Source organism: Martes martes (assembly GCF_963455335.1).
Source record: "Martes martes genome assembly, chromosome: 3".
Taxonomy (NCBI): Eukaryota; Metazoa; Chordata; class Mammalia; order Carnivora; family Mustelidae; genus Martes; species Martes martes.
In genome coordinates, this window is record NC_137890.1 from 128,698,467 (window position 1) to 128,725,373 (window position 26,907).

Consider the following 26,907-nt stretch of genomic DNA (forward strand, 5'->3'; position numbering starts at 1 on the left):
ATGATAGGACGAAACAGGGTCCTAACTGAATGAACTGTAAAATAGGGTTAAGTGCTTGAGAAAAAAACTTTTTCTATTTGTTTCTGTAAATTCACCGAGACTTGTAGTATCGAGACGCCTCTCTCCCCAAAGGATTATCCTTTGTCGTAAATATATAGAATTTAGAATTAGAACGAACTTTGAAGGCCGTCTGGTCAATCTGGTCTAGCGTTCCAACCAGGAGAGGAAATTCCCGGGATCGCTTTGTGCCTGTCAGTTCATCATCAAATCTACATAATTGCTCGAAGTCTCGTCCTATCAGGAAAGTACGAGGGAAAATGGTTTCAAATACATCGTTAGTGATAATATTTTTGAATTTATATAGCTTTTCACGGAAGCAACAAGAAAACAATCGTTCAAACATTATCTCATTAATTATCTAATATTCCTGCGGGTCGGTTAGCAAGTATGTGGAAGTAGGTATTATTATACGTGGTTTATGGATAATTTAAATCAATTGACTTCAAGCGCCGAGTGACTGACAAGGGTAACCGCCAGACACTTCGAGGAAAAGCGGAGCCAAACCTGGCTCGACTCGGTGCCGCTTTGATCCGTGTTTGAGCGCGGACCTCGGACAGGAGGACACGAATCGAGGGAACTGGTGGGCGCTTGTGCACAGAACGGGGTGGGAGACCCCCTGTCTTCCTCCCCTGAGCCGGCCCCCGTCTTCACGCCTCCCGTCCTGCTGCTGCCGGCCCCCCTGACTCCCCACCGCGCCCCTTCCCCACTCCGCACTCCCTCGCCTCGCTGCTCCCATTCAGCCGCGGCCTGTCTGCGCCCGCAACCGCAGCAGCCGCAGCGCCCGCCCGGTGAGACCAGCCCCCCGGCCGGGCGTACCCCGGCGCCCGGAGCCTCGCGGCCCGGCGCTTGGGATTGGCTGTTGCTAGGTGACGTCCCGGCGCTCACGTGACGACTGTTAAATGCCCACCCTGCCCGAACCCGCCCCGCAGACAATCGTAAGGCCGCTCTGGGCTGCTCACCTGCTCCCGCCTCCCGGAGCCCCGGCCTGGCCCCGCCACCCCTGCCCCCTCCGCCGCCCGCCCCCCGCCCGAGCCGGCGCTGGGCAAGAAGCCGAGCGGGTTAGAGAGGCGGAGAGAGGATGCGGCCGGCGGCAGCTGTCCCGAGCAGCGCACGGTGATCGCCTCCCCCGGAGGAGGAGTTGCCCAGACCGTTGCCACATTTCTTGTTTTCCTCCCCACCCTCCCTCACCCCCCGTAATTACATTGGCTGCTGGAGGGGACAGGGAGAGACGGAGGAGGCGCCTCGCTTCCCCCCTCGCGCCCGCCACCCCTGCTCTTTCCCGTCCCGGGCCAGGATGACTGGAGTCTTTGACAGTCTGGTGGCTGATATGCACTCGACCCAGATCACGGCCTCCAGCACGTACCACCAGCACCAGCAGCCCCCAAGCGGCGGCGGCGCTGGCCCCGGCGGCAGCAACGGCAGCAGCCTCCACAAGCCCCAGGAGTCGCCCACACTGCCGGTATCCACAGCTACCGACAGCAGCTACTACACCAACCAGCAGCACCCGGCGGGCGGCGGCGGCAGTGGGGGCTCGCCCTACGCGCACATGGGCTCCTACCAGTACCACGCCGGCGGCCTCAACAACGTCCCTTATTCCGCCAAGAGCGGCTACGACCTGGGCTACACCGCCGCCTACACCTCCTACGCACCCTACGGGACCAGTTCTTCCCCGGCCAACAACGAACCTGGTATGCACAACGCTGGCGTCAAGGGTGACAAGTCAGTCTAGTTCCTGGGATGGGTGGGAGAAAATTGTTTGGGGCGGGGATCCATCCGGAACCCTTGCCGTGTACTCTGCCTGCTCCCTCCCTGCCCGCCATGCGCCTTTTACCCTTCTCGACCGCCAGTCTGCCGAGGGTCACTGGGTAGGTCCCTCGGGGCTCGGCTGGTGGGACCGCGTGGCCTTAGGGGGCCGAGTGGGCGCGCGGTGCATGCTTCATGGCAACTCATTTCCTTACCACCTGCTCCTTCTTTCTCTCCGGTTGGCTCCTTCTTCCCCTTCCTGGAGAATCCAGCTCCCAGGTTCCATGGCGGCGGGAGTCCGCACTTAACGAAGTGGAGTCTGAGCGCCCTGCTAGTCTCCGAGAAGCCGCTCCCCGGCTCAGGCCAAGTCCCAGGCCAGGCGCTTACGCCCAGCGGGAAGTCTTTGGGGCTCCCCGGTTGTGCCGTTCTCACGGTTGCGTTGCGTTGCAGAGAAAGAGGACCTCGAGCCTGAAATCCGGATAGTGAATGGGAAGCCAAAGAAAGTCCGGAAACCCCGCACCATCTACTCCAGTTTCCAGCTGGCGGCTCTTCAGAGGCGTTTCCAAAAGACTCAGTACCTGGCACTCCCCGAGCGAGCGGAGCTGGCGGCGTCTCTGGGCCTCACCCAGACTCAGGTGAGGGCTCCTGGCCTGGAGCGGAACGAGGAGCGCGCGGGCCTGGGATGGCTGGGAAGCAGGCGGGGTCGGCACAACGTTTTAAAAAAGTGTTTCTAAAGTAATTTTAAGGATTACGAGGCCCGCGCCTTGGGCGGCCTAAACTTCTACTCCTGAAGCTGAAATCCCCCAGGGGGGCGCCGCGTGTGAGAAAACGAAAGGACCGGGTGGGCAGAAAGCCGCTTTCGCAGTCTTTCCGCGCGTACTGATTAAGCGGGTAAAATCATTGGCCCTCCTGACCCTCCCCCGCTGTCACCACCACCACGGTGCACCCACACCAGCTGTCTCCGATTTTCTGATTTTGCCTCCCCATAGAGTGGGAGCCATCCCAGCCTCCGAGGCCTCCGCACGTGATCCGCTCACCTGCCCCGCGTGCTTTCCACGCTCCTCCCCTCCCCTGCCCCAGATCCAGGTTCTTCCACTAACGCTCGGGTCCCTTTTCCACAAAGGTCAAAATCTGGTTCCAGAACCGCCGGTCCAAGTTCAAGAAGATGTGGAAAAGCGGTGAGATCCCTTCGGAACAGCACCCTGGGGCCAGCACCTCGCCACCTTGTGCTTCGCCGCCCGTGTCGGCGCCGGCCTCCTGGGACTTCAGCGCGCCGCAGCGGATGGGGAGCGGTGGCGGCCCCGGCAGCGGCGGCAGCGGCGCCGGCAGCTCAGGCTCCAGCCCGAGCAGCGCGGCCTCGGCTTTCCTGGGCAACTACCCGTGGTACCACCAGGCCTCGGGCCCTGCCTCACACCTGCAAGCCGCCGCGCCCCTGCTGCACCCAACGCAGACCCCGCAGCCGCATCACCACCACCACCACCACCACCACCACCACCACCACCACGGCGGCGGGGGCGCCCCGGTGAGCGCGGGGACGATTTTCTAACCCGAGGGACACTACGCCGGAGACTGAGAGAGCAGAGATCGGTGATCCTCAGTGCTCGCCCGGAGAGCCGGAGGGTCCCTCCAGCTGGCCCGCGGACGCCTCCCACCCTCTGTGAGGAGAGGCCCGGGAGGGCCCGCCACGGGCCCTGCTCCCTCGCGCGGCCACGGGGCGGCGGGGAACTGGAAGGTTTTTCGAGGCCCCCGCCAGGGCCGCCCGCCTTGGCCGCCTTTCCGACCTGAGCCCCGCCTCAGACATGCCTCCCCACCCCTCCGCGACCCAAGAGGCAGTCGGGCGCCTTCCTTGCCGCGGGCCACGAGCTGAGTCGGGGAGGAGGGATGCCTCCCCCGCCCGCGAAGCTTCCAGGGTGCTCTGAGGCTCCTTTCTCCGTGCCCGCCCCCAGGCCTAGCTCCAGCGCTGGGCTGATTGACCTCCCCGGCCTGCGCGCCCTCCCCACTCGCCCCCGTGACCTGGGCGGCCCGCCGCTTTTTTTCTGCCCTGCTGTCCCAAGTCCTTGGAGCCCCCCTCTGCCCTGCCTTAGATCCCGCCCCCTCCCCCAGGAACGCTCCCTTAGCTCTTTCCTCATCCATTACCAGTGGAGTTTTTTTATTTTTATTTTTTTAAAAGTTTAGGTGCCTTTGCGGATGACCTCATTTTGATGTTGGGGAAAAAATGATTTTTTAATATGTGGACACTGCAAAAAAATGTGTTTAAATTATCTTTTTTAAAACCTATTCAGGATTGTTAGGCTGGACTTCGACATAGAGTTTGTAAATAAAGGTGTCTGTGCAGATTTTCCCACTGATTTATTTGTATAAAAATACTCGTCTTTTCAGACTTTTTTGTAACCCCCCACACTTGTGAAAACTGCGGTTTAGCAGTGACCTCAGCAACCTCCATTTTATTTTTCCCTTTGAAAATTTTCTCAGTTAAACTAAGCTACTGATTGGGTTTTATTTTATCTTATCCTAAAGTCTTTGTTCTTGAAATGAAAGATATTTTGGGGTTATTTATTATGAAAACAACATGCTCTTAATGTTGATTTTACAATATGAAGAGATTATTTAAATAAATTATTGTTTTCATTGGATGTCTGCCCTTTTTCCTTGGTGTCATGACCTGGAGCCTCGAGCCCCCTGCCCGGGCGGGGAACCTGGCCGGCCGAGAAAGTGACATTTCCATCTTTCAGAGGCTTCAGAGCAGTGAGGTGAGGCGAGAACAGGCGTGCTTGGCATGGGCCTCCCCGAAATGTTCACTCTCTGCGGGCACTCGAGTCTTGGCTCGGGGTTTGCCCTCTCGAGGCGCGGTGAGTCACCCTGCGCTCTGGCGGCTGCAGCCTCCGCCCGCCGGGCCCCTCCAGCGCCGGCGCCACTGCCCCGCGCCTGGGCGGTCTCTGCCGCCCCCGCACCGATGGTGCAGGCGGGGCAGAGCTTCCGAGCCGCCATGGGGGACCTGCAGTCGCAGCCCGAGCGTGCAGAAGCCGGGGTCAGACCCCTACCTTGGACCCTCCCCTCGGCTTGCCCTGTGGCCCTGCTGGGGCTGCCAGAGCTGAGATCTCAGTGAGTCACCCTGGCCCTCGGGAAACTCGGTTGGCTGCTCTGGAATGTAGGGCGACCCCGGCACACAGGGCTGCACTAACACACAGACAATCACACACTGTGACTCTTACAGTCACATCTACACTATCACACACTCTAGTATGCACACAGTCACACACTCCTACTGAGTCACACACACACACACCACTGACAAAAATTGATGCACGTGCATCTCCACGTACACGGATACACAAACCCACACAAGCACACTCACGCACACAGGCACATTCACATAGAGACTGAGGCACATTGCTGTGAGAGTGGCACCCTTCCATCTCAAATTCTCTGAGGGGAAATGTGCACACACTGTTCAGCTCTGCCTTCCACCTTGAGTCCCACCCACCCAGCTTCCATTGTGGGAAGTGACCCTTTTTTCTGTCATTCTCTGCAAAGGCCAAGGGTAGGTGGGTAATATAGGCCTGAACTAAAAGTCCCTTTCCTTCAAAGCACTGAGGGCTACAATGGAAGCATTTTAGGTTTAATCATCAACTCTGTGATTCGGGGCTACCCGTCTTAACCTCTCTGTGCTGTAGTTTGCATATCTATATGACTGAAGAAATAAAAACAGCTATCTCAGAGTTTTTGTGAGCATATAATGAAGTAATGAGGTAACACGGTGCCCAGCACATAGTAAGCACTCATTTTTGCTATTAGTAGTGTATTGTTTGATCCCAATACCCCCCAAACAGGGAGGCTTTACTTGTGCCTGTGATTATGAGGTCCAGACTGACCCAGAAGCCTTTCCAGCTTTGCCTCATGTGGAAAAGCAGCACTCTAGAGCTGAGAGAGCTCAGCTCTGGCCCCTTCTTACATGAGAACCCGAACCTCAGCCATTCCCTCTGAAGGGGCCAGTCTCTACAGGACAGGAAATTAGGCGCAGGCCAGAGAGCCCTGCTAGCCAGATCCAGGCCTCCTCTAGGATGGCTATTCAGGCCATCCCTGTGTGTCTTCAGATCACCTCTGCCAGAAAGCAGACATGAGATGGGGGTGACTTTCTACATTCAGTGCCATCATCCTGAGACAAATCCTAACTTTTCTGGCCAGTTTTGGGGCCTGCATGGAGTCTAGCTTACAACAGAGTGTGGCCAGGGAGAGGGGCTGTGGGGAAAACAGGGAAGCTACAAATCCAGTGGCCATTCCCATTCCTGCATTGTTTTCCCAGGCTAGGAAGGCCAGAGCTAAAGCTCATTGACCCTATGATTCCAACTTCTCTAAGCAGCCGCTGCCTAGCAGACCCCATTCCTGCTCTCCCTCCCCCCAGCTCCAAATTCCGTGGTTTTCTTTGAGTGCCAGTAGCTGGTGCCAGCCTTCCTCCTGCGGTTGAATGTGCCCTCCCCTCCTTTGCGCGCATTCCCCTCCCCCTCCAGAAACGAACGAGGAGAGACAGGGCAGTAAATTGGCTGGTGTCGAGGATCTGCAGCAGACAAGATGATTAAGAGGCCTACGCCGGAGCGCCCGGGGCAGGGAATGTCAGCCCAAGTTGGAATCACGCAACAGGCCTTGGCATGAGCGAGCCTGGGAGCCGGGAGGGCGGGCGGCCCCAGCTCCGGGGTGGGCCGAGGCCCCACAGACTCGCTGGAGTCACCGAACCTGGCACCCGGCGGCTGCGGGGTCGCGCCGGGCCACGGCGCGTCTTTTCCCGGGGAGCCCGCGAAGCAGAGAGCAGGAGGGTGCAGGGGCCAGAGGAAGGGGGCGTTTCCGCAGACCCGGAGAAGGGCAAAGAGACCGGGAAGCGAGGATGCGCCCAGGTCTCAGAAGTGAGGGGGCGGGGAGGGGGAGGGGTGAGCGAGGGGACAAACAAAGCCCGGCTGGGGGAGGCAGGGGACGGCTCCAGCCCCGCCGGGGGCAACGAGCTGGCAAGTCTTTCTCACAGTCTCACGGCTCGCGGAGAGACGCGGAGCCCTGTGATCAGCCCGCCGCCGAGCAGACACGCTCCCCCCGCGCGGGACTGCGCTCCCCAAAGCGCGAATGAAAAATGGAAATGGGAAGCCGCGATCTCGGCTCCCTACACTGGGAAACCAGTCATGCTCGGAACACACATAAATCTTCATTGTAATCCCCTTCCATTTGCTCGCGTGAAATATCAGGCCAGAGACAGGATATGACAAGCGCTGGGAAGCAGGGGGAGGGAAGCCGAAGAGTGAGGGATGCCCGGCCCTCTCTGCTCCACCCCCTGGCAGGGTGGCTCGGAACTCTGGCAGAGCGCTGGTATTGAGTTCCAATTCCCGGGGCTGGCAGCCTGGGTGCTCCCTCTTCCACTTCTCGTCCCGTTCCCGCCCCTCTGCCCCCTCCCCGCCCCAGGGCGCGCTGGCCACCCAGCCCCGGGTGCTCCGCTGGGTGTAGACACACCCCCCTCCCGCGGCCCCGAATTCCTGCCGCCCGCCCCGCAGCTCCCGGGCTAGGGAGAGCAGAGAAGAAAGGGAACGGATCCCGGGCCTAATCAGCGCGGCTGCAATGTGGGACCGTTTAAGAGGCTTCCCCTCGGCTTTCTTTCAGGATTACTTGTGAAAATTGTGAATATCCGTCCTGTGTAAGAATTTCCGAGACTGGTGGGGCGAGTTTGGGGGAAGTATCAGGTTTGATGGGGGCGGAGAGTGCGCTGCAAAACTGGGTCTTTGTTTACAAACAGTTCAGCGGTCAAAGGGGAGAGGAGGGAAAGAGGGGTAAAGGGAGGAGGGCAGATGTGGTGGAATGGTCCCCTCCAGTGTTAGAAGCCCCCTCGAAGGGGAACACGATACTGGGGACCAGAAAGCCCCCTTGCCTTTCAAAAAAAAAAAAAATTCGTGGTCCCTGATGGTAAAACCCAGGAGCAACTCCCCCACTCCGCCCACCCCCGAGTTCCCCGTCCCAAACACTAGCTCAAAAGTCAAAAGCCGGCTCCTTTCCCGCCAAGGAACAGCGACCACCAGTGCCTTAAACCTGTTGAGGATCAGACACCTCCTTGAAAATGAAGCTACAGATCTCTTTTCCTCCTAAAATACCTTCCCTGCATTCTCTTTTGGGGTCCCCAGAAGCGAGGGGGTGGGGCGCGATCCTAAGGTTCCAGTTACGCGAGTCCCTGGCCCTGTTGGACCAGGCTTTCCGGAGACTGGAGCGCTCTGGCGGGGTCATGACACCCAAAACAGCCCCAGAGAAGCCTCACTTTGCCGGGACCTCCTTCCCCATTGGGATCTGCCCCGCGCGCTTTTCCTGCTGCCCCGCCCCCTCCCCCCTTAGACACACCAGCGGGGGCGGATGCGGAGGCCCCACAGCACTCCGAGGCCCCCCTGGCAGGAGTTCCCCTCGCAGGGACGGCTTTGGCAGTGATTGCCACATTACAAGATGTTACATTCCGCCCTGGGGCCTGGGGCCCGGCGGGGCGGGGGAGACAATATGTTTCTAAAAAGAAAGAGCAGGCAGGTCTTGGAAGAGCAGCCACTCGGAGCCTCCACGTGAGAACAGGCACAGTCTCTAGAGACCTTTCTTGCAGGGGCCACCTCCTGCTCCGACTCCGACTGCTCGCTGGTCCTCAGGGTCGGGCCAGACCGCAAACACCACTGAGTCTCAGCGATTTGCGGGCAGTGGGGCTGCGCTCCCGCGATTGTCCGGAGGCCGTTTGCAGAATTCTCGGCAGCCCTGGTGCCACCAGCTGCGTCCCGGGTCGGGTCCCGCCAGAGAGAGGAGTTGGGGGGCGGGGGAGCGCGAGGATCAGGTGCGAAGCCCGGGAAGGTGGTGAAGAGCTGCGTGGGGCAAGCGGGGGCTGCAGGACAGAGGATTAGAATTTAGGGGACGGAGAAGAGGCGAGAGGGAGGGAAGGACTGGACTTGGAGAGACCGGGGGTAATCCCAGAGGGCAGACTTGGGCCCCAACGGAGCAAACATGGCGGGCTTCCCACACTCCCGTTCCTGCCCTTCTTTTGGGGGTGCAGGAGTCTCAGACACCCTAGAAATTAAATCGTCGCTCACGGAACAATGGGGATTTCTGGCCCTGGAACTCGACCAAGTCTAGGATGCGCCGAGAGGTGGCCGCACACCAGGTGGATTCACCCGCCCGCAGCCGCCGCATTGCCCCCTCCTCCGGGGCAGCCCCCGCCCCGCCCCATCCCTCCTCGGCCCTGGCCTCAGCTTCTTAAAGTCGCAGGGTGTCTCAGCGCTCTAGAGAAGCGCCGCCCAAGTGGGGAATGAGTGTTTCTGGGGGGCGCTATCTCGGGACGGTATTGACCAAAGAAGGGCCTAGGGGACCGCGGGGCGGCCCCAACAACCTTCAGCTTCTTTCCTCCTCATCCCAAAGCCTCCAAATTGCAGGCTCCTATTCACACCAACTCCTCAATGCAAAGGCTGCTCCCGCACCCCACTCCCGCCTCCCGCCCCCTGGCCTGCAAATTCCTGGGCCCAACCCGGCGCTCTGTGAGGAGGCTTGCGAGAATCCGGGAAAGGGGCCGAAGGAAGGAGGGTAGAAATGGAAATGAGAAAGGAACGAGTGTCGGGATGAGGGTGCGGGAGGTCCGGCTAAGTCACTTTCTTAATAGTTGCCGCATTTAGGGTGGGGGCCCGGGGCTTCCGTGGCATCCAAACCCGGAAAAGCAGGCACGCGGAGAAAGGATTCTCTTCTCGACATGTTCAAGGGGAGAACAGTGAAAATTTGCCTTAGGTGGCCAATTTTCTCATTTGCCCCTATTAAAAGAAAAAGCCCAAGAAATTCAATTAAAGCCACCCTGGCCAAGGCGCTATTTGAGGCATGAATGTCTCCCCTAAAGCTGCAGCAATCATGTGGCATTAGACACTTCCGGAATCCTATAGCCAACCTGAAAAATCCCAGACCCCCTTTTTCCCTAATTTTTGCTCTGATCTGTAATTTTATCCACATTTGCACTAGTTTGAGCATTCTGGCTCTCCCATCTGAAAGCCTGCAATTACTATATAATTCTTCGCAATTTCAGATGTCCTAATATGGACTGTAATTTTTGCGCAAGACAATTTCCTGCTATTTCAAGCATCAACATTGTCAAAGTTGTATGTACATAATAAATGGGAATATCAATGCATAGTTTTTAGCATAACATCTTGACTCCTCGATAATTATATCCGTTCGGAGCCTACGCAGAATTAGCCTGAATTGCATGGTAACTGCTGCTGCTTTAAAATTTTTAAAAATTACTCATAATTTTCCCAAAGATTACCAAGATCTCGAGTGCACAATGTCATCAGCGTAATGAAGAGTAAACATTTATGCTAATAATCTGCAATTTTTTTCATCAGCTATAAAGACAGAGGCTATATAGCCGAAAATTTCAGTCCTATTCTGCAAGCGCTGCGCTGCAAAAAGCCTGCGGCGCTCGGAGGAGCCTGGTCCTGGAGACCTCTTTCCACTCTTTACTCTCAGGATAGGAGGATGGGGCTGGGGGATTCTTTTTGGTTTTCTGGTTTTGTTTTGATCTGGTTTGGTCGGTTTTATATTTCCTATTTTTCTTTTTTTTTCTTTTTTTTCCCTTTTTTGCCTTTTCTTTCCTGTCATTCTCCCAGCCAAATGCCGCCTTCGACCCTTTTGATTTGATCTAGCAAAGATTGTGTCCAGATTATCTGAAATTGACACTGAAGAAGGTAAGGGTGGAAACTGGTTTCATTTTTCAGAGGGTTGGAAGGCTGCGCTGCGCCCGCCGCGGTGGCTCCCGCTCCGGGAGTAGGAGGGTGGGGGAGTGATTATGTATGCACCAGCTAATTCTTCCATCAAAACTTCTTGTCAGCAATGTCAGGATTATTTTTTTTCCTTTTTATAAAAACACTTGATGTTTCAGGAAGTGTTAATCCCTGAAGGTTGGGGGATGAGGGCGGGGGTAGCAAAGGAGTGGGTGTGGGTGACAGGTTTCTTGAGCCTGGGGAAGGCACCCTTTAGAGCCGTTTGCCTGTCTACACTGGAGTTGGGGGCTGCTGTGAAGCTGGGGACCGAAGGAGGGTTTCTTTGAGTCATGGGAGGGACAGACCCTTACCCACCATACTGCATTTGATGGAGGTGCCTATGGCTTGTGTGGGATGAGGAGCAGAAAAGTTCGCTTTAGCCTGTGATTTCAGATGTTTAACCCAGGCAGTGGCTTGACAAAACCCAGATAATTCTGAAATCGGTTTTCAAAAGATACAGAATGAAAAAGATAGATAACAGGATAAAAAAAATATAGCCGGGGACCTGGGTTGCTTCTTTCCTCTTAATTTTTCTTGGGATCAAGCATCTCAGGTTCCATAACCAGCACCCAGACCTACCTTTCCATAGGTGACAGAAATGGACAATTTCTTCAAGAGGAGCGATTTAGTTATTTCTCCATCAAATAATTCTAAGAATAAATTCATATTTCTGTGCATATCGGTAGAGGAATTTTTTAAACTTTTTGTAGCTCTTCAAACTAGCACAGACTAGGCGAAGGCTGAAGAGCCATCTGACCCAGCCCAGGTTCAGATCCCGAAAAGAAAGAAAGAAAAATAAAACATAATAATCGATGAAGGAAAACTGTGAACTATAAACACGTTTCCAATTTCAGATTTTTAAAATATTGCCTAGATTTAGAACCTGGATTCTTGGACAACTAGACTACCACTTGCAGGACCACTCAGTCCCAGGCTTATGAAAGCCAAGACCAGTGGGAAAGGGGCTGGGGATTGTTGCTTGTGCCCCTACCCCCCCCACCCCTGCCCCTTTTAGAGCTAGTGTGTGTGAGAGAAGATATTAAAGAGGTATCTGTTGTTTGGCAATTTTGCTAAGTCTGTCTTCACTACTTCGACGCTGTGCATTTGCTAATTTGGAGGCCTGGCCATTGACAAGCTTGCTCCATACACCTGCAAGCAATTTGCCGGCTCCGGTACCAGAGAATTGCAGAGATGGCAGCTCGCACCTATTTGATTTTTTTTTTCCCTTTTCTCAATGCACAGCAAATTTGGCTTTCAGTGCGTTATCTCTTTTGTTAATGCAAAAAGATTCCCTGGGCGAAAAAATTGCTCATAATTACCAGAGAGATGGGGAAACTGCATTAGAATAAATAAACCTGAAATTACTGTAATTATGTTGTGTTTGATGGGCCCGGCTTGTAATCAAGAAGAGAATACAGTGAAATGATGCTGACCCTCTTGGGTTTGCAGCTGTACGCGCACTTTGGGGTCTTTTTTTGCAGAAAAGAGTCATTTTGATAATCATTAAGCTGTGTGTAACCTATTTCAGAAGTGTTTTAAAATGAGGTTCACATTTTTTGAACAAGGAGAAAAAAATCCCAAAATTGCATTTTGCCATTACAGACTCATACATAAGGAAAGGTTGTGTTTTCTAAGTGACAATTGTTAAGACATAATATTCGAAATCAGTATTTAATCATTATAATGAGGTATTGTTTAAATATAACCACCTTTAGATTATTCATAGTTTAATTAATATACTCATTATGAAAATCTTTGAATCAGATATTTGATGAACTACTTGTCAGTAACAAGGCAGCATTAATTAGGCCTATATTGAGATTAACATTTTTTAAAAGTGCAACCGCTTATAATTATAATAGAGCCTAACTAAAGACCGCCTTCGTTGAGCTAAAACTAATAATTTCTCTATTTGAACTGTTAGCAAGAGATTATTAAATTAGTATAAGCTAATATCTCAAAATATTAAAATCCGCTTGACCAAACAGATTTTGCCTGTGGCTTCAGGCGCTGGGTCCTGGCTGGTGGGAGAGCAACCCACCAAAACCTCGCCTTTGGCAAAGTCACATCTCCAGGGAAAACCAAATCCGGAAAGTTCCCTACCCCTCGGCGGAACCCAGCCTGGGAAATCCCGTTCTCCCTCTCAGCTTTAAGGCCCGTCCGCTCCCGCCTCGGAGATTCGGTCTCCCGGGTTTGCGTTCCGGGTTCTGGAGACCAGCGGGAGAGGAAATGCCCCAATCCCAAACCCTGAAGGGGCCTCGAGGTCCCCGGCTCCATCCCCCACTATTTCCCCAGCTCCCTCCATCACCGCCCCTCCACCACTTCCCCTCCCCTTCCCAAAGGGCGTCAGAAGAGCCTGGAGCATCTGCTCTTTCACCAGCACCAATTGAAAAATGGGTGCTTGTCACAACACAGATCATTGCCTTCCCCGCTTTGCTCCCCACCGCGCGCTGCAAAGGGTCCCCCAAAGGCGGAGGGCCAGCCCGTAAGAAGCAGTGTCGCAAGGCGAATGCGAGGGAAGAGGGAATCGCTCAAAGCAGTCCGTCGAGGCCCGCAGCTTCCCTGAGCTTCCTCCGCTTGGCTGTGGGGTCTGGGGTTGAGGTTGGGGTGAGACACCGGGCCACCGGGTGGAGGGAGCCGATCTGGTTCTAGTTGATCGGAGTCCACTTTCTCCCGGAGAGAATTCATCGGAACGTTTCACTGGAAGTGCCCCCTTACAGACTTGGCCTCAGGACTGTCGGGCTAGGGTTGGGGGGTGGGGTGGGAGGGAGGTCTTGACTCAGCCGGCGCCTGGGTTCCAAGGAGTCAATGGAGTCCTCCTGCCCCTCCCTTGGCATTTCCATCTGGGCGCGGAGAGAAGCTGGGGATCATTAGGAGGAAAGGGGCTTCTCGTGGTGGAGGAGCCCAGTGAGTGGGAGTGACTGTGGAGGGGCCCAGGTGGCGCCTTGGGACTGTCCCCCGGAGCTCACTGATCGACTGGGTGTAGTCGGACAGACGAGTCCTTCCGGCCCCTTTCTGGTGTCTGGCCGCGTCTTTTCCGCGTCGGGATCGCGCGCCCAGCCGGCAAGCAAAAGCCGATAGGCCAGATCGCGGCGATGGCGAGGGGGCAAAGTCCAGCGTCCCTGCTTTCAGTCTTCTAGGCTTCCGGCGAGGTAACTGGGTGAGGGGTGGCACTCAAGTCTCCCATGCCAGCTGCCTTTGAGCTCTGCTTTCATCTCCTCTCAGCCAGCCTTCACAGTCCCTTTGGTTCCTGAGACTCGGCTCCGTCACACAGCACCTGTTCCTGATCCCCCCTTCCAAGGACCCTTGCCAGACAGTCGCTGCCCACCCTTCTAACCCAGGTAGGGATCAGACCCCTTAGGGGTCGGAAGCAGAGCAAAATGAACGGTGCCAGCCGCTGGGAGGGCCTTGCCCCTTATTCTGATATGTCCGGAGCCAGGAGTCGCTACCTCTTGTCTGCGTTATCTGTCCCTAGAGGTGGAGGCCCAGCCCAGCCCACAGCACCCCTCACACAGTACACCAGACAGCAGTTCTTTCTCGAAACCATAATTTTACTGTCTCAAAGAAACTTTATAACTTATTTACAAAGTTCTTTTTTTCCCAAGATACAAAGCAATAAGTTAACATTCTCAATATAAAACTAAACTTTGACATAGAGAACACAAAACACGGTTGATTTCAATTGATCACATTTTCCAAATTTCACAAGTAAAATGTCAAGATTCTCATTTCACAAAGCATCAGATTTTACAGCCACACACAACAGAACGGAAAAAAAGCTAAGCTTGTGCAACATGTTTACGGAACAATAATAATAACAATAATAATTAACAACAATAATAATATGTACAGCGATTAGATCCTGCATTGGAGCCTGGGCGTCCAGGGCGCTGCCTGGCGTTTTTCTGTGGTCAAGCCTCTGGGGATTAGTGCTGCTTTTGTCTTTTTTTAAAGCTCACTGGCTTTAGGGCACTCGTATATGCCAGCCTGTTTTTTTCTTCACTGCCCATCGGTCCTCTCTCGCTCTCCCCGAGGAGGGAATTAGGATCTTCCTTCTTGTCCAGGCAAAGCGACCAAGTGTTTTTCCCGAGATGAGAAAATTGTGTTGGCTTCGTTTCTCTTTTTTTTTCTTTTAAAAATAATACGGAACATGTAAAAATGCAAAGCATTAAGTTCCAACTTCTCCATACCAGTGAAGTACAAAAGTTACTGTATAAGTTAAAAATCACCAGGTTCTCCCTATTCGTTTTTCCGGGTGCATTTGAAGTCATCGGTACTCTTGGACCAGGAGCTCCTTGCGCTCCACAGAAATGCGAATTGGCCAACGTTCACCCTCAGGCGAAGTCCATTTCTCAATAAATAAAACCCCCTCCCTCCAATTTCCCCCAATTCCGGAGCGAGCTACACAGATGGTTAGGCAGGCCCAGGAGAAGGTCCGAAAGGACCAAACGTCCCAGCACACGGAACTGGGCAGCCTGCTGGCCTGAGCCTCTTCCGACCTGGCGACTTTTTTCAGAGGCCGCAGAATGAGGACAGCGGACAGACGAGGACCTCGACTTCGCCAGCGCACAGATACAGAGCGAAAGAAGACAAGAGACAGAACAGAAAAAAAAAAAAAAAGCTTTTGCTTTTTCTACATTGTTTTTTGTTTTTTTGTGGGTTTGTTTTTGTTTTTGTTTTTGTTTTTGTTTTCCTGATAGTCCCACACAGCTGAAGGTCGATGAATCGGGTTCCAGCTGGCTCATCTTGCTGCTCTGGCTGTCTCGGGAGCTTGTGCCTGCGTTAGGAGGCCGCTGTCTGCTGTCACCGCGCGGCGTAGGCCGGGGCGGGGGCGAGGGCTTGGGCGCCAGGAAGTCGCCGGTCCAGACCGCGCGGGGCTCCAAGGAGGTGGCGGGCGTCCTGCCTTCGCTGTTCCTTCTTCTTTGCCCCTGGGCCTTTCTGCAGGCCCAGGGCTTGCGGACGGGGTGGATGGACCGGGAGGCGGGAGGGGCCCGGGCCGGGGGGAGACGGGAAGGAGGCGGGAGGGTGCCGGCGGGCAACCTCACATGAGTTGGGGTTGCTGCATAGCTTCTTGGTGCGCCGAGGGGTACCATGACGTGTAGCTGGGGATGTAGGAACCCGCGCTGCCGCCGGAGCCCTTCCCAGATGAGGAGTTGGGGTTCCAGCCAGGCGGCACTGGCGGGGAGCCGGCAGACAGTGCCCGGCCGTTGGCCAGCGCGCTACCCTCCAGAGCCGCCCCGCCCTGCTTCATCAGTTTCTTGAACTTGGAACGCTTGTTCTGGAACCAGATCTTGACCTGCAAAAGCGGACAATAATGTGACTCGGCTAGGTCCACTGTGCCTACTGTGGTCGTTGGGGAGATAAGGGAGCCGTGGGACAGTGGAGAAAGGATCCCCCTCGACGCCCTGCACGACTGGGCAGCTCCCTGCTGGAGGAGCAGAGCCCTACCACCACCTATAAAAACCAAAGTCTCGGAGGCCAGGCTGCCAGCCACCGGTGGCCCGCAGGGGCAAGCTCTCAGAGAGCCAAGGGGGCGTGGTGGTGAGGAGTTAGGGGGGATCCAGGCCTTCGCTTGTCAGGGACTCAGCTCGACCCTCGCAATCGTCTGGGGGAAGAAGCAGCGCCTGCACAACATCGGTCTTCACGTCCAATATGAACATTAATAAAAGAATCGAGTGGAGGAAAGGAGTGGAGGAAATTTATTTGTAATGCCACCTGCTTTCTCTTTGCTCCATCCTTTCCGCCCTTGAGTGAGTCGGGGCTGATTGAGGAGGCCAAAAGGTTTTGTTAAACTTTTCATTTGGATTTACATCAACCTTTCCTTAGTGTCTGTTTGTTCTCCCCAGCTCTACTCCAAATCCCGGCCCAGACGTTGGAAACCTGCGCCAATCCTGATCAGAAAGCCTATGGGCTCCCCAGAGTCTTAGAGCAATCCAGGAAGGAAGGTCCCGTTCCTCCTCCAGGGTCTGGGACTTGGGAGGTGAGAAGACAGAGGAAAGGATTTCCCCTTACCCCAACCCGGTGAGGAGGAGGAGGAGGGAGACAGAGGCTCCGGCCCAGGCCCTGAGTGATTAGCCACACACTTTGAAGGCAAAGAAGGGATTAAGCCCAGCGTCTATTGTTCCAGTTGTTCGGGCACGTGTGACCTCAGAGTCCCCAAACAAAACGTCTAGGGAAATCCTTCCACGCCCTAATCAGATTGTCCAGGGAGTGAGGGCCCAGCGGCAGGCAGTGCGGAGTATAGAGTGCAGCGACAGAGCCCGGGCAGAGGGAACTAGGCAGGAAGGAGAGACGCAGGGAGAACCAGGGATGGGACACGGACACACACACACACACACACACACACAATCTCCGACCCTGAGGCCCAGAGAGCCAGAAATGAAGCTCCGGGCGCAGGCCGGCCGCGGGGAGCCCGCTTGGCAGAGGGGCAGCGGCAAGGTACCTGCGTCTGCGTGAGTCCCAAGGAGGCCGCGAGCTCCGCCCTCTCGGGCAGAGCTAGGTACTGAGTTTGCTGGAACCTCCGGTTCAAAGCCTGCAACTGCAAACTGGAATAAATCGTCCTGGGTTTGCGGATCTTTTTCCCCTTGCCATTGAAGCGCACTTCACCGCCTTCCACCACCGTGCTCTTCTCCGAGTCAGCCCCTGGAGGGACAGCAGAAGCGGGGGCTGCTGTTAATGCAGGGACAGCCTTTAGTGCGGGGAGCCGAGGGCGAGTGGCAACCGAGGGATGGCAGAGGCTGGGCCGACAGAGAACGCTCAAGAAAGTCCGAAAGCCAGGGAAGTGTCCCCTAAAGTCCGAGGGCCGGACCCGGGCCGCTGCAGGCGGACTGGGGCAGTTCCCAGGCGTGCAGTTCCTGCCTTTGCAGAGAAAGTTTGCTATTTTTGCAGGCGGTAGTTGAGGTTTAATTACCCTTAATTGCATACATTGTTTATAGCGCTACGCAATAAATAATTACTGCGACTAATACGTGCACATGTGGGTTTCTGTTTTCCAAAGGGGCATTGTGTGCTCCGCGCACAGAGCCGCCCAGAGACTCAGACAGTGCCAGGGGACGCTCTCGGATTTATCCTTTGCTGTATAGTTGGGAGTTGGGTGGAATTTTTTTAAAAAATCTTTTCTTTGCTATGACAAGGATCCATACATAGATTGATACCCGAAACCTCCATTGCTCCGGCGCCCTCCCCACCCCCACCTCTCTCTCCCTCTCTCTCTCCTCTCTCTCTCTCTCTCTCTCTCTTCCTCCCCCCCGCTTCCTCCCACCCTTCCACCCTCCTTCTCCCTCTCTCCCTTCGTACCCTTTCCTCTCCCTCTCCCTGGCAGGCGCACGTACCTGGGTCCTCCAGGCGGCTCTGGGCGAGGCTGGCGCTGCCCGGGTAGGACTGCACCGAACTGATGTAGGGGCTGGACGCGTGGCTGCTGACCGAGTTGACGTAGGGGTAGCCCAGCGGTCGGGAGAAAGACGAGGCCGAGCTGTAGGCGCCGTCGGGCTGCGAATGGCCCGCCGAGTGTAAACAGTGCATGGAGTAGTGCCCGTGGGACATGGGAGAAGGAGACATTTGCTGGTTGGGTGGCCCAAACTCCATAAACACCGCCTTGCCCGACACGGGGCTGTTGAGACTTTCTGGCATGGTGGTCATGGTCATCTCTTCTCGCGGGGTCTGGGTGTGGGTCTCTCTCTCTCCTCTGCTTCCCTTTTGGGGGTCTCTGTGTTTCTCAGGACAGGAAGGAACCCAATTTAAGCGGAACAGGGGTTTTCACTTTCCATTCATAAGAAAATGGAGTTTGTCTCTTTGAAAAGTCTAAGCATGATGCTGCCGAGCTCCCCAAACTCGCTTCAAAGCTTTGACTCAGCCAAGGTCATAAATATTCATGAGCTGGCGGAGCTGATTGGTCCGCTGTCTTGCATAATCACCGGGGATTGGTCCGAGGCGCTCCGGCTCCGCTGGACTAGAGCGGGCGAGGCGGCCGGGCCTCGGGAGAAACGCGTCCACACTTCCCGGCCGGGGCTCCTCTGCAACAGAGCGCGCCGTGCGGAGCGCACAATGGGCTGCAGCGCCCGCGCCGGGACCTCAGCGGCCCGTGGCTCTTCGGCCTCCCGCCTCCCCGGCGCGCCTAACTTCCCAGAAACCCACCAACCGCTCGGTGCGGCCGCCCTCCCCCCACTACTGCCCCCACCCTCCGCCCGCCCCCCACACCGGGACAGGGGAACTGCTTCTCCTAGCCGCCGTCACCCGGTCCAGCGCTCAGCTTGGGCGGCTCTGGAGCCCGGCCGCGGCCTGGGAGCGCGAAGTCGCGCACTGCGGGGGCGGGGGGGGGGCGGTGGCACCAGAGGCGGCCAGCAGAGTGCTGTCCTCTCGAGAGTCGTGTGCCTAGCCCAGCGCTCTCCTTGGCCGCGCCTCCCCGGCCAGGATCCTCTCTGCCACATCCCTGGGGTCGGGTCTGGGGCCCTCCGGGCGAACTCACTCACTCGGCCGCCGCGCCGCCGCCGCCGCTCCCTGGGGCCCGCTCGCATTGCTCCAGGCCCAGCTGGCCACTCCAGTTCGAGGCTGCACCGGTCTGATTAAAGCAGAGCGCGCGGAGAGCCAGGAACCCGCGCTTCTCCACCCAGGAAAGGCGACCGCACCGCCCCCTCCCCCCAACACACACCCCCTCTTTCCCTCCCAACCTTCCTCCGCCTCCCTCTCCCCTCCACTCACTCTGCGCCGAATGCCCTGGACTCACTCGCCCCAAGGGCGCGGCGCTGAGTGGAGCCGAGGAGCCGGCGTGCTCAGTTCGGCTTGAGCCTCGGATACCGGGTGGTCATTTTCCGGCCTCCTAGGGTCTGGCAAGAGTACCCGGGGTTTACGAGTCCTGTGGACCCCGGAAACCCGCAGCAAAACCAGGCCAGTGGTAGGCTCGCAGATCTGGTTACAGACATGTCTCTCATTGTCGCCCGGGATCCTCCTCATCTCCAGTGGTCAAAGCGGGCGCCCCTGGGCCTGGGGGCAGGGCTGGCAAAAGCTGCCAGGGCGCCTTCTATCTTCTGGGGCGCTAGGTACAGAAAAGCGCACAAAAGCCCCCCGCCGCCGCCACCACACAGCCACCCCCACGAGGCGTGGCGCGCACCACGCTGTCTGCGAGGGGCTGTTGGTTCCCCATCCCGCCAGCCCCACGGTGAATCCCAAATTACTTTGTTAGGTAATTAGAAAGTGTTGATAATTATTTCTTTCATAATTTAACGGTGTGACGGGAACAGGGAAATGATCTTGTGAAAGTTCACACGTGCAGATGTATTAGTTACTGATTCATTTGATTAAATGGTAGTCTCAAGTGCTCGGATCCGCAGCTGAAGGCGCCCCATTAGCATAACACTGATGTTTAATTTTCATACGCATAATTAGCCATATATTTAACACTAATAGCAACATGCAGCCTTTCAGCGTTAAACAGCCCGGGATTTGATCTGGCCTGAGCTGAACCTTCGGTGTTGCACCTTCCCCTGTCTGGAGTGCGCAATGATCACAGGACAAACCTCTGTTCTGTAATCAAGCACATTTTGGCAGAGGGAACACCAATAAAAATGAACATTCAAAACAAATTACATCGGTGCTGTCGTTACAGATATTAGTGGAAGGGGCTTCTCTCTTTTTTAACTTCTGTAGCCGCAGCTGCTGCCCGCGGAATTCCTCTCCTTTGGTTTAAGGGCATGATATTGGGGGTAGCAATATTTCAGGCAGCGTGGTTGGAGCAAAAAGGAAAACAAAAGCAAAAAAAAAAAAATCCTTCAAACCAATAACTGGTTTGCCAACGTTTAGAAAGATTTTTCCCCCTTAATCACAGAACCACAGGGCGATGCTTTGTAGCAACAACCAGCTAATGACTCCGCCAACAGACTACTCCTGGAGCCGCTCGACTCCTCTTGATTTCCGTGTTGCACTTGTGGTTTTAATTGCTCCTTCCTAGCGCCTGTTTCGGGGTGCGGTGCGGTGCGGTGCGTTCTGCACAGCAGCACGGATGCCGCCCGGGCCCCTGGTCTCTTGCGCGCACCTCTAGCGGGCCCTGCCCACGTAAGTGATCGCCGCGGCTGGCGCCGGGTCGGGGTGGGGACCGAGGGAAGTGGCTGTTGACTTCTGGCGCTCAGGGCTATACGCGAGGAAACCCGAGGGCTGGGCGGCCCGTGGCCAGTTTATGCCAGAGAACTGTAAGATGGGGGGAGGGGAGAGAGGCAGCCACGGGTCGCGACTGTCGTCTACAGGGCTCTCTGTCCAAATCTGGAAGGAGAAATCCAAGCCTTCCCCCTGCAGAGGACCGGGCTGGCTCCGTGGAACAAAGGACGCCGTCCCTCGGGAAATGGCTTCAGAGCCTTGTTTATTTTAGAAATGAATTATATGTGGGCGAGGAAGTGTCTATACTCGGGGATTATTTCTTAGCCCCAGAGAAGCAGGTCCAGGGAGGTGCGGCCGAGCCAGGGCCCCTCGGGCACTGAGACACCCGGCCTGGAGCAGTTTCGCAGTGTGCGACCTTATCTCCACTTGGTGAGCCCGGAGTGGATCCCTCCCACCGCACCCCACCCACACTGCTAAGACGACACCTGTTCTGAAACGCTGGTTTGCTTAGATCTTTGCCGGTCCCAACTACGACAGGAAACAAAACTCTCACGTTTATCCTGAGTCCCGGATTCCGAGTAGTGGGAGACACCGCAGGACCCGAGTCTGGTGGTGTCAGCCGTAGCCACGCGTTGGCTGAAATCCCAGCGGCCCCGGGGTGAGGTCTGGGGCCCGTTCAACCGGAAGGTGATGGTGGTGGCGGTGGTGGTGCACAAGGTATTTTTAAATCTTTCTAACTTCAACTTCAAAGCATGTTAAACGGAGTTCGCTCTAAATCAAGTTTGTTTCCAACGGAGCTGCTGACATTGGGTGGTGCTGGTGTATGTACATATATGTGGGTATCATGTTTAAACTAGGCTTAAACTAGTTACTTTAATAAATAGGATTATAAACCTGTCCCATGAATACTTCCACCGCAGAATAATTGCTGCACAAACAGCATGTTATCCCAGTGGTTGGTAAAACCCTGTGGTCCTAATAAAATTACTCTTGGGGAACTTGGAGTAAACTGATCCGTAGATAAGATAAGCTAAGCGGCGAACCTTGCAATCTCATTCCTCTAGGAGAGAAGTGAAATCATTATCTGGCAAACCTCTCCCAAGGCCATCTGGGCCCAGTTCTTTCCTGGAGAATGATTGTTGGAGAGCAGCAGTCTCAGTCTCTAGGCCTTTGCTTGGACAATGTCTCAAGAACTCTGAAAAATTTTTCTGTGGGCTTTGTAAATCTTCAATCCCTCCCTCACCTTTTCCAGTTCTCAGATCCACTTGAATTGGAATCACCTCTGTCCAAATTCTCCATCCCTGAGTGCAGAGAAAGGGGGCTGGAAGGGTTGGAGGATGCACAAGAGAATCCACGCTCGGGGAGAGCTTGAACTAGCCACTTCTCCAAGGGCACTTACTGGCCTGTTTCCTATCTCTTCTCCCTACACTTTGTGTCACAAAGACAGCTGCCTCTTGGGTCCTGATCACAGAGACCACCTGTCATGGCAACTACAGGTGCTTGCATTTCCTCGGTGCTCTCCAGCCCAAGCTGTATTTAGTGCGTGGCAACTTTGTAAAACCCGCTTCAGTAGAAACAAAAGTTAGCACAACTCCTGACTGCCTGGACACCTTCACAGAAGTTGTTCCTAAAACCATAATCAGAGGGGGGCTATTCTCTATGTGCCTACTGGACGCCAGGCACCTCTTCACCTGAGCCCAGGGGTGAGCAGGTGCTGGGGGGTGTAGTTCCTGCTGAGGAAGACAGGGTATTCTGATCAGAATGGGCCTTTGGGAAATGCAGAATGTGAGTGCTTGGATTTTCTGCTTCTGAAGCTGGTGGAGCTTCAGGCTTGCCAGTTCCAATCCCAGCTAACTTGGCTCTTGCCCTCAAAAGTTTCCATATCTTCTTCTCCTAGAATCTTCTGGGTCTCCAGCAGGAGAGCACAGTCCAAAGGGGGCGGATACAGGGAGAGGTCAGCTTAGGCGCTAGACAGCCGGACAGTGTTCACATCTGGATAGGGAGGGGGCAATGTTCGAATTTCTAGTGCAACAGACTGTGTTTGTGTGTGTGTGTGTGTGTGTGTGAGAGAGAGAGAGAGAGAGAGAGAAAGAGATGGAGGGGCGAGAGGGTTCCTCAAAAGTAACCTCAGGGATGGCTGCTCGGGGCAGGATGAGGGATGTGAGGAAGAGCCAGAAGAGCCACAGGAACCAGAAAAGCCCTGTGTGTGGACTAATAAAGCAGTGTGGAGGCCAGACGCAGGGTTCACAGGCAAGGAAATATGTGTAACCAACCCCACGGTTTGCTAGCTAATCTTTTCATCCCAAAGCAGCTATGAAGGGAAAAGAATTGGAAGGGGTTTAGTGCCAACGTGGGATCCATAAGGGGAAAAGAAGAGACTTCTAAAAAATTCCCAGCTAACATCTAGGCTCATTCTTTCCCCCAACCACAGATGTGAGAAGTTCAGAGACTCAAAAATTAACCAGCCACCCTCTCCCTCTAGTATCTGTCAGAGGCGCAAGGACAACAGACACAATGGGCTTAGAAGGGGAAAGCTTTTACTTGGGCAGTCAAGGCAAGGGGAAGAGAAAACCACGCATTTCTAGAAATCCTTCGCCTTCCAAACCAGGGCGTCCCCGTTTGCCCCCAGAATCGTTTCCCTCGATGGGAAGCCAAGCCCACCCTCTCTCCGAAGCCCCGAGGTTTTTCCAAGACGAGAAGCTAGGTTGGTTACTGCGTGACCTCCCGTTTTGCCTGTGTCTTCTAAAAGTTCTCCAGCTGGATTTCGGCAATTTAGGATAAAAAGCGCCCGGCCTCTGCGACCTGCGGGCGGCTCCTCAGGCCTCGTGGGGCAGTTTGGTCAGGATCTGCACGCCCCCCGACGTGACGAGAACTGTGTGCTCGAACTGGGCGGACCTGAAACACACACCACAGCGGTCAGAAGGCGCGAGAGCGCCGGCGGGGTGGGGAACAGCAGCTCGCGGGAGCCGTCGGACCAATCTCCCTTCCCACGGCATCTCAAAGCAGTGGCACAGAAAGCAAACACCTTTGATTGTCCAGGGAGACCACAGTCCAGGCGTCTTCCAGGACTTTAAATTCAGGAGATCCCTCGGTTATGATTGGCTCTGTAAGAGGGAAAATATTTACTGCAGTGATCTAATCACATTCTTGTCAAATATTGTTCCGGCTGATTACGGAAAAAAGAGAAGAAGTTTCTCCTCCCCTCCCCCCAAGTGCTTCCCCCACGGGTTCCTGTTGTCATCTCACAAGGGCTGATAATTGATGTTGCTTACATAGTATATTCCAAACTAAACAGTAGGAAGAGGAAACACTACCTCATTCAAAAATGTATGAAGTTGCCTCGTTCGTAATTTTTTTAAGAAAAAAAGGGCATTTTAATCAAGCCTTAATTAGGACCCTGTGGATAATAACCACCCAAACACCAGTCCCTCTTATAAATACCAGTCAGTTTTTTAAAATATTTGAATTTTTAAAACATGCTTAAAATGTTCATTAATCAGCAAATAACAATTTTCTTATTTCACTCTAATTGCTTCTCCATTAAGTACCGCAGTCAGAAATATGATGCCTTTAGGGTCTTAGATGATTGGAATTTGGTGGTGACACCAGTCACATGATTAGCCAGGAACGGGCGGCCAGACAGGGAGCAAGGGACATGATCACTTCTAGTTACTGGGTGTTACTGGAAAAAAACAAAAACAAAAACAAAAACCCCAAACCAAACCAAAAACACCCCCAAAACCAAACCAAACCAAAACAACAAAAAAACACCAAACACTGCATTATGCTCGTAACAGAATTAGAGGTTGGATGGCTGCCGTCTCCTAAATGTGTCGGTAAGTATCTGATTTAGGAAGATGGGGCTCGAGGATATTATTTAATCAGATTTGCTATGCATCTGAATTATTTCATTACGCTGATTGGCTTTATTATTTCTTCACGGGACTGCCTGGCCCAGGCCAGCACTGCTGCCTTGATCCAGGGAGCCAGGGCTCTCTAAAGGGAAGCTTGGGCACTGACCTATGGTGAATGCCATTCCCTCCTCCATGAGTAGATCGCTGTCATTTGCTGCAAAACAAAAAATATAGGGTAGGGGGAGTGAGAAATGGAGAGAAAGGGAGAAACAGAATTAGAGGGGCAGGATTGTTCAAAAAGACCTTGGTCACTTTATTTATTTATTTTTTAATTTATTTTTTCTTTTAGGGTAGAAGGGGTTTTGACCCTTAGGCTTCGCATTTTCTTTGCTTGGGGTCAAGGCCCCTGGGAAGGGTGTACCAAGGGCTAGCAGAGGCAGCTAGGGTGTTTTAGACACCTGGTGTATGCTTTAGACAACTTCCACAGTTCCCTGGCCACTTGCTTCCAGGTCTCCTGCCTTCACTGGGTCCTAGGCACTGCCCACCACCCCAAAAAGAAAGACATCTTGAGGAACTGATACAAAGGGAAGGCAGCCCCTTAGGGTGCAGGTTAAAGCAGGAGGCTAGGACAGGGGTGACTTGAAATAACTCCAAGTGTTGGTGCAGGGTGGGGCACACGCCTGAGACACTCTTTCTGTGCTCCTGAGCTGCCGCAGGTGGGGCTCTTTAGTGCAAAAGGAATTCTGACCTGCTGGGTCCACGGGGATCTTCAGGGAATAGGGTTCTACCAGCATTTCTTCTAGGGACTGCTCCAACCCCAAGCACACAGGTCAAGGCCCAACTTTCCTTCGGTCCCTGTCCAGGTGTGCAGCCTCCCTTGGAGGCACTCTACAGAACTGCCTCCTACCCTAACCACTGTCTCTGACCTACCCTTGCCTTCTCATTGTCAGGTGCACACTCAGGCAGTGAAAAGCAGGGGGTTCTGGGGAAGGAATACAAGGGTGGGTATAATCTAGAAATCACTAAAGAGTACATGCTGCTAAATACATCAGCTGTCAACGCTGTGTAGGATGTAATGAAGTTTAACCACAACAGTCAGCAGTTAGAGAAGAGGGTAGAAAAAGAAAAACAGAAAACAGTCATATGTGCATGCTGCTGGGACATTGATGCAGTGGCATTTTGTTTTCAGTAACTTTTTCTAGACAAATATCCCTTGTGCCTTCCAGCCATCACCCTTCAGGGGAAGACAAAAAGCAAAATAAACCCTATTCTGAGACTGAAACTGCTGGGCTCTAATCCAGTAACATAGTAATGTGCTGGTTACAATTGAGTACACCCCCCCACACACACACATGCATACACACAAAAGGATGATCATATGAATTCAAAATTAGAGGAACATGAGGAGCAAAATTGCCTTATTCTGATTCCATCCAATAAATAGCTCCCAAATTAACTTCCTTACCATGATGCCAAATTTCTGGATGTCCATGAAAGTAAGATCCTATCCCATGCCCCACAAAATGTGGACAGACTTGGAAACCATTCTGATGAGTTATGCGGCTTTAAAAGCAACCAAAAAATATTTAATTAAATTAGGTAAGTTTTTAACACATATTTAGATAAAGTCACTTTAAAATAGTCTCTGAAAGAGAAAAAAAAATCAGTTATATTTAGAGTCAGATGGTAACAATGTTTTCATTGTTCTGAAATAATTAAAATTTTTGCCATTGCATGCAACGACTCCCTTTGGATAAATGAAGAAAACAGGTATCTATCTAACATGGTAGTTTGCTTCATTTACCTTAGTAAGGCATTCAAATAAGGCCACTTTTAGACAACAAATGAGTGTGCATGCACACATATACAGATCTGTATGCATACCCATGTGCATAGAATGCAGGTCATAAAAACTTGCCTGGTTTGTATAAGATTTCACCAAAGACTTTGCAAATTACTACTGATTTGGGAACTGAGCAGAGAAACAAAAATGTAACCTAGAAATGTGACCTCCTACTTTTATAGTTTCCTTATTCTGGCCTACTGCAAAACATTATGCATTTTAGAAACAGACACACTCATACGATAGGTCAAACCACATTGTCAATATTCTTGAAATACTCCAAAACTTTGCCATCATTTGGGATTTCCCCTCAAGACTTATGTCATTAACAAAATTCACACAGAATGCTTTTTAATCACCGTGATGCTTAAGAGAAGCTAGTATTCTGATTCCTAATTCTTAATGCTATATTTGTTCTTTCTACATGCAAAATGTACAGGTTTCCTTCTATTCCATCCATAGAAATGAAGTCTGGAATATAGAATTCAACCCTAAAATCCTCACATACAAAGAAGTTGTTTTTGAA

General features: G+C 53.6%; 3 protein-coding genes across 11 annotated transcripts in view; 1 reads left to right on the forward strand and 2 right to left on the reverse strand.

Annotated features, from left to right (window-relative positions):
• Nucleotides 1–985: 985 nt before the first annotated feature.
• DLX2 (distal-less homeobox 2) lies at nt 986–4,435 on the forward strand. The gene is made up of 3 exons (XM_080798979.1): nt 986–1,748; nt 2,254–2,438; nt 2,927–4,435. The coding sequence occupies exons 1-3, from the start codon at nt 1,355–1,357 to the stop codon at nt 3,347–3,349; spliced, it is 1,002 nt and encodes a 333-aa protein (XP_080655105.1). The 5' UTR covers nt 986–1,354; the 3' UTR covers nt 3,350–4,435.
• A 10,297-nt stretch (nt 4,436–14,732) lies between these two features.
• On the reverse strand, nt 14,733–18,646 carry DLX1 (distal-less homeobox 1). 2 transcript variants are annotated; one of them, XM_080799496.1, is made up of 3 exons: nt 17,930–18,610; nt 17,041–17,240; nt 14,733–15,894 (listed from the first exon to the last, which is right to left on the reverse strand). In XM_080799496.1, exons 1-3 carry the CDS (start codon nt 18,240–18,242, stop codon nt 15,640–15,642), a joined length of 768 nt encoding a protein of 255 aa, XP_080655622.1. In that variant the 5' UTR covers nt 18,243–18,610; the 3' UTR covers nt 14,733–15,639. The 2 variants fall into 2 exon arrangements, with proteins under 2 accessions (XP_080655622.1, XP_080655623.1); XM_080799497.1 differs by lacking the exon at nt 17,041–17,240 and having other exon boundaries at nt 14,739–15,894; nt 17,930–18,646.
• Nucleotides 18,647–23,200: 4,554 nt separating this feature from the next.
• The window catches only part of METAP1D (methionyl aminopeptidase type 1D, mitochondrial), an 85,820-nt gene continuing 82,113 nt past the window's right edge, over nt 23,201–26,907 (reverse strand). For 5 of the 8 annotated variants that reach the window (XM_080799806.1, XM_080799810.1, XM_080799807.1 and 2 more), the window contains exons 7-10: nt 26,004–26,101; nt 24,705–24,752; nt 23,710–23,788; nt 23,201–23,579 (exon numbers count right to left, since the gene is read on the reverse strand). In XM_080799806.1, coding sequence (XP_080655932.1) covers nt 23,501–23,579; nt 23,710–23,788; nt 24,705–24,752; nt 26,004–26,101 — 304 coding nt within the window. In that variant the 3' untranslated portion in view covers nt 23,201–23,500. Of the gene's footprint in view, nt 23,580–23,709; nt 23,789–24,232; nt 24,262–24,704; nt 24,753–26,003; nt 26,102–26,907 lie in introns of all 8 variants that reach the window. The other 3 variants (XR_013966622.1, XR_013966624.1, XR_013966623.1) reach the window with 3 other exon arrangements.

Bases quoted from the DNA above. Each gene is read 5' to 3' on its own strand.
- DLX2 (XM_080798979.1), top strand. From the start codon at position 1,355: ATGACTGGAGTCTTTGACAGTCTGGTGGCTGATATGCACTCGACCCAG. The intron at 1,749-2,253 runs GTATGCACAACG...GTTGCGTTGCAG, and splicing joins CCCGGCCAACAACGAACCTG to AGAAAGAGGACCTCGAGCCT. The intron at 2,439-2,926 runs GTGAGGGCTCCT...TTTTCCACAAAG, and splicing joins TGGGCCTCACCCAGACTCAG to GTCAAAATCTGGTTCCAGAA.
- DLX1 (XM_080799496.1), bottom strand. From the start codon at position 18,242: ATGACCATGACCACCATGCCAGAAAGTCTCAACAGCCCCGTGTCGGGC. The intron at 17,241-17,929 runs GTACGTGCGCCT...CTGTCCCTCCAG, and splicing joins GAGCCGCCTGGAGGACCCAG to GGGCTGACTCGGAGAAGAGC. The intron at 15,895-17,040 runs GTACCTTGCCGC...CCGCTTTTGCAG, and splicing joins TGGGACTCACGCAGACGCAG to GTCAAGATCTGGTTCCAGAA.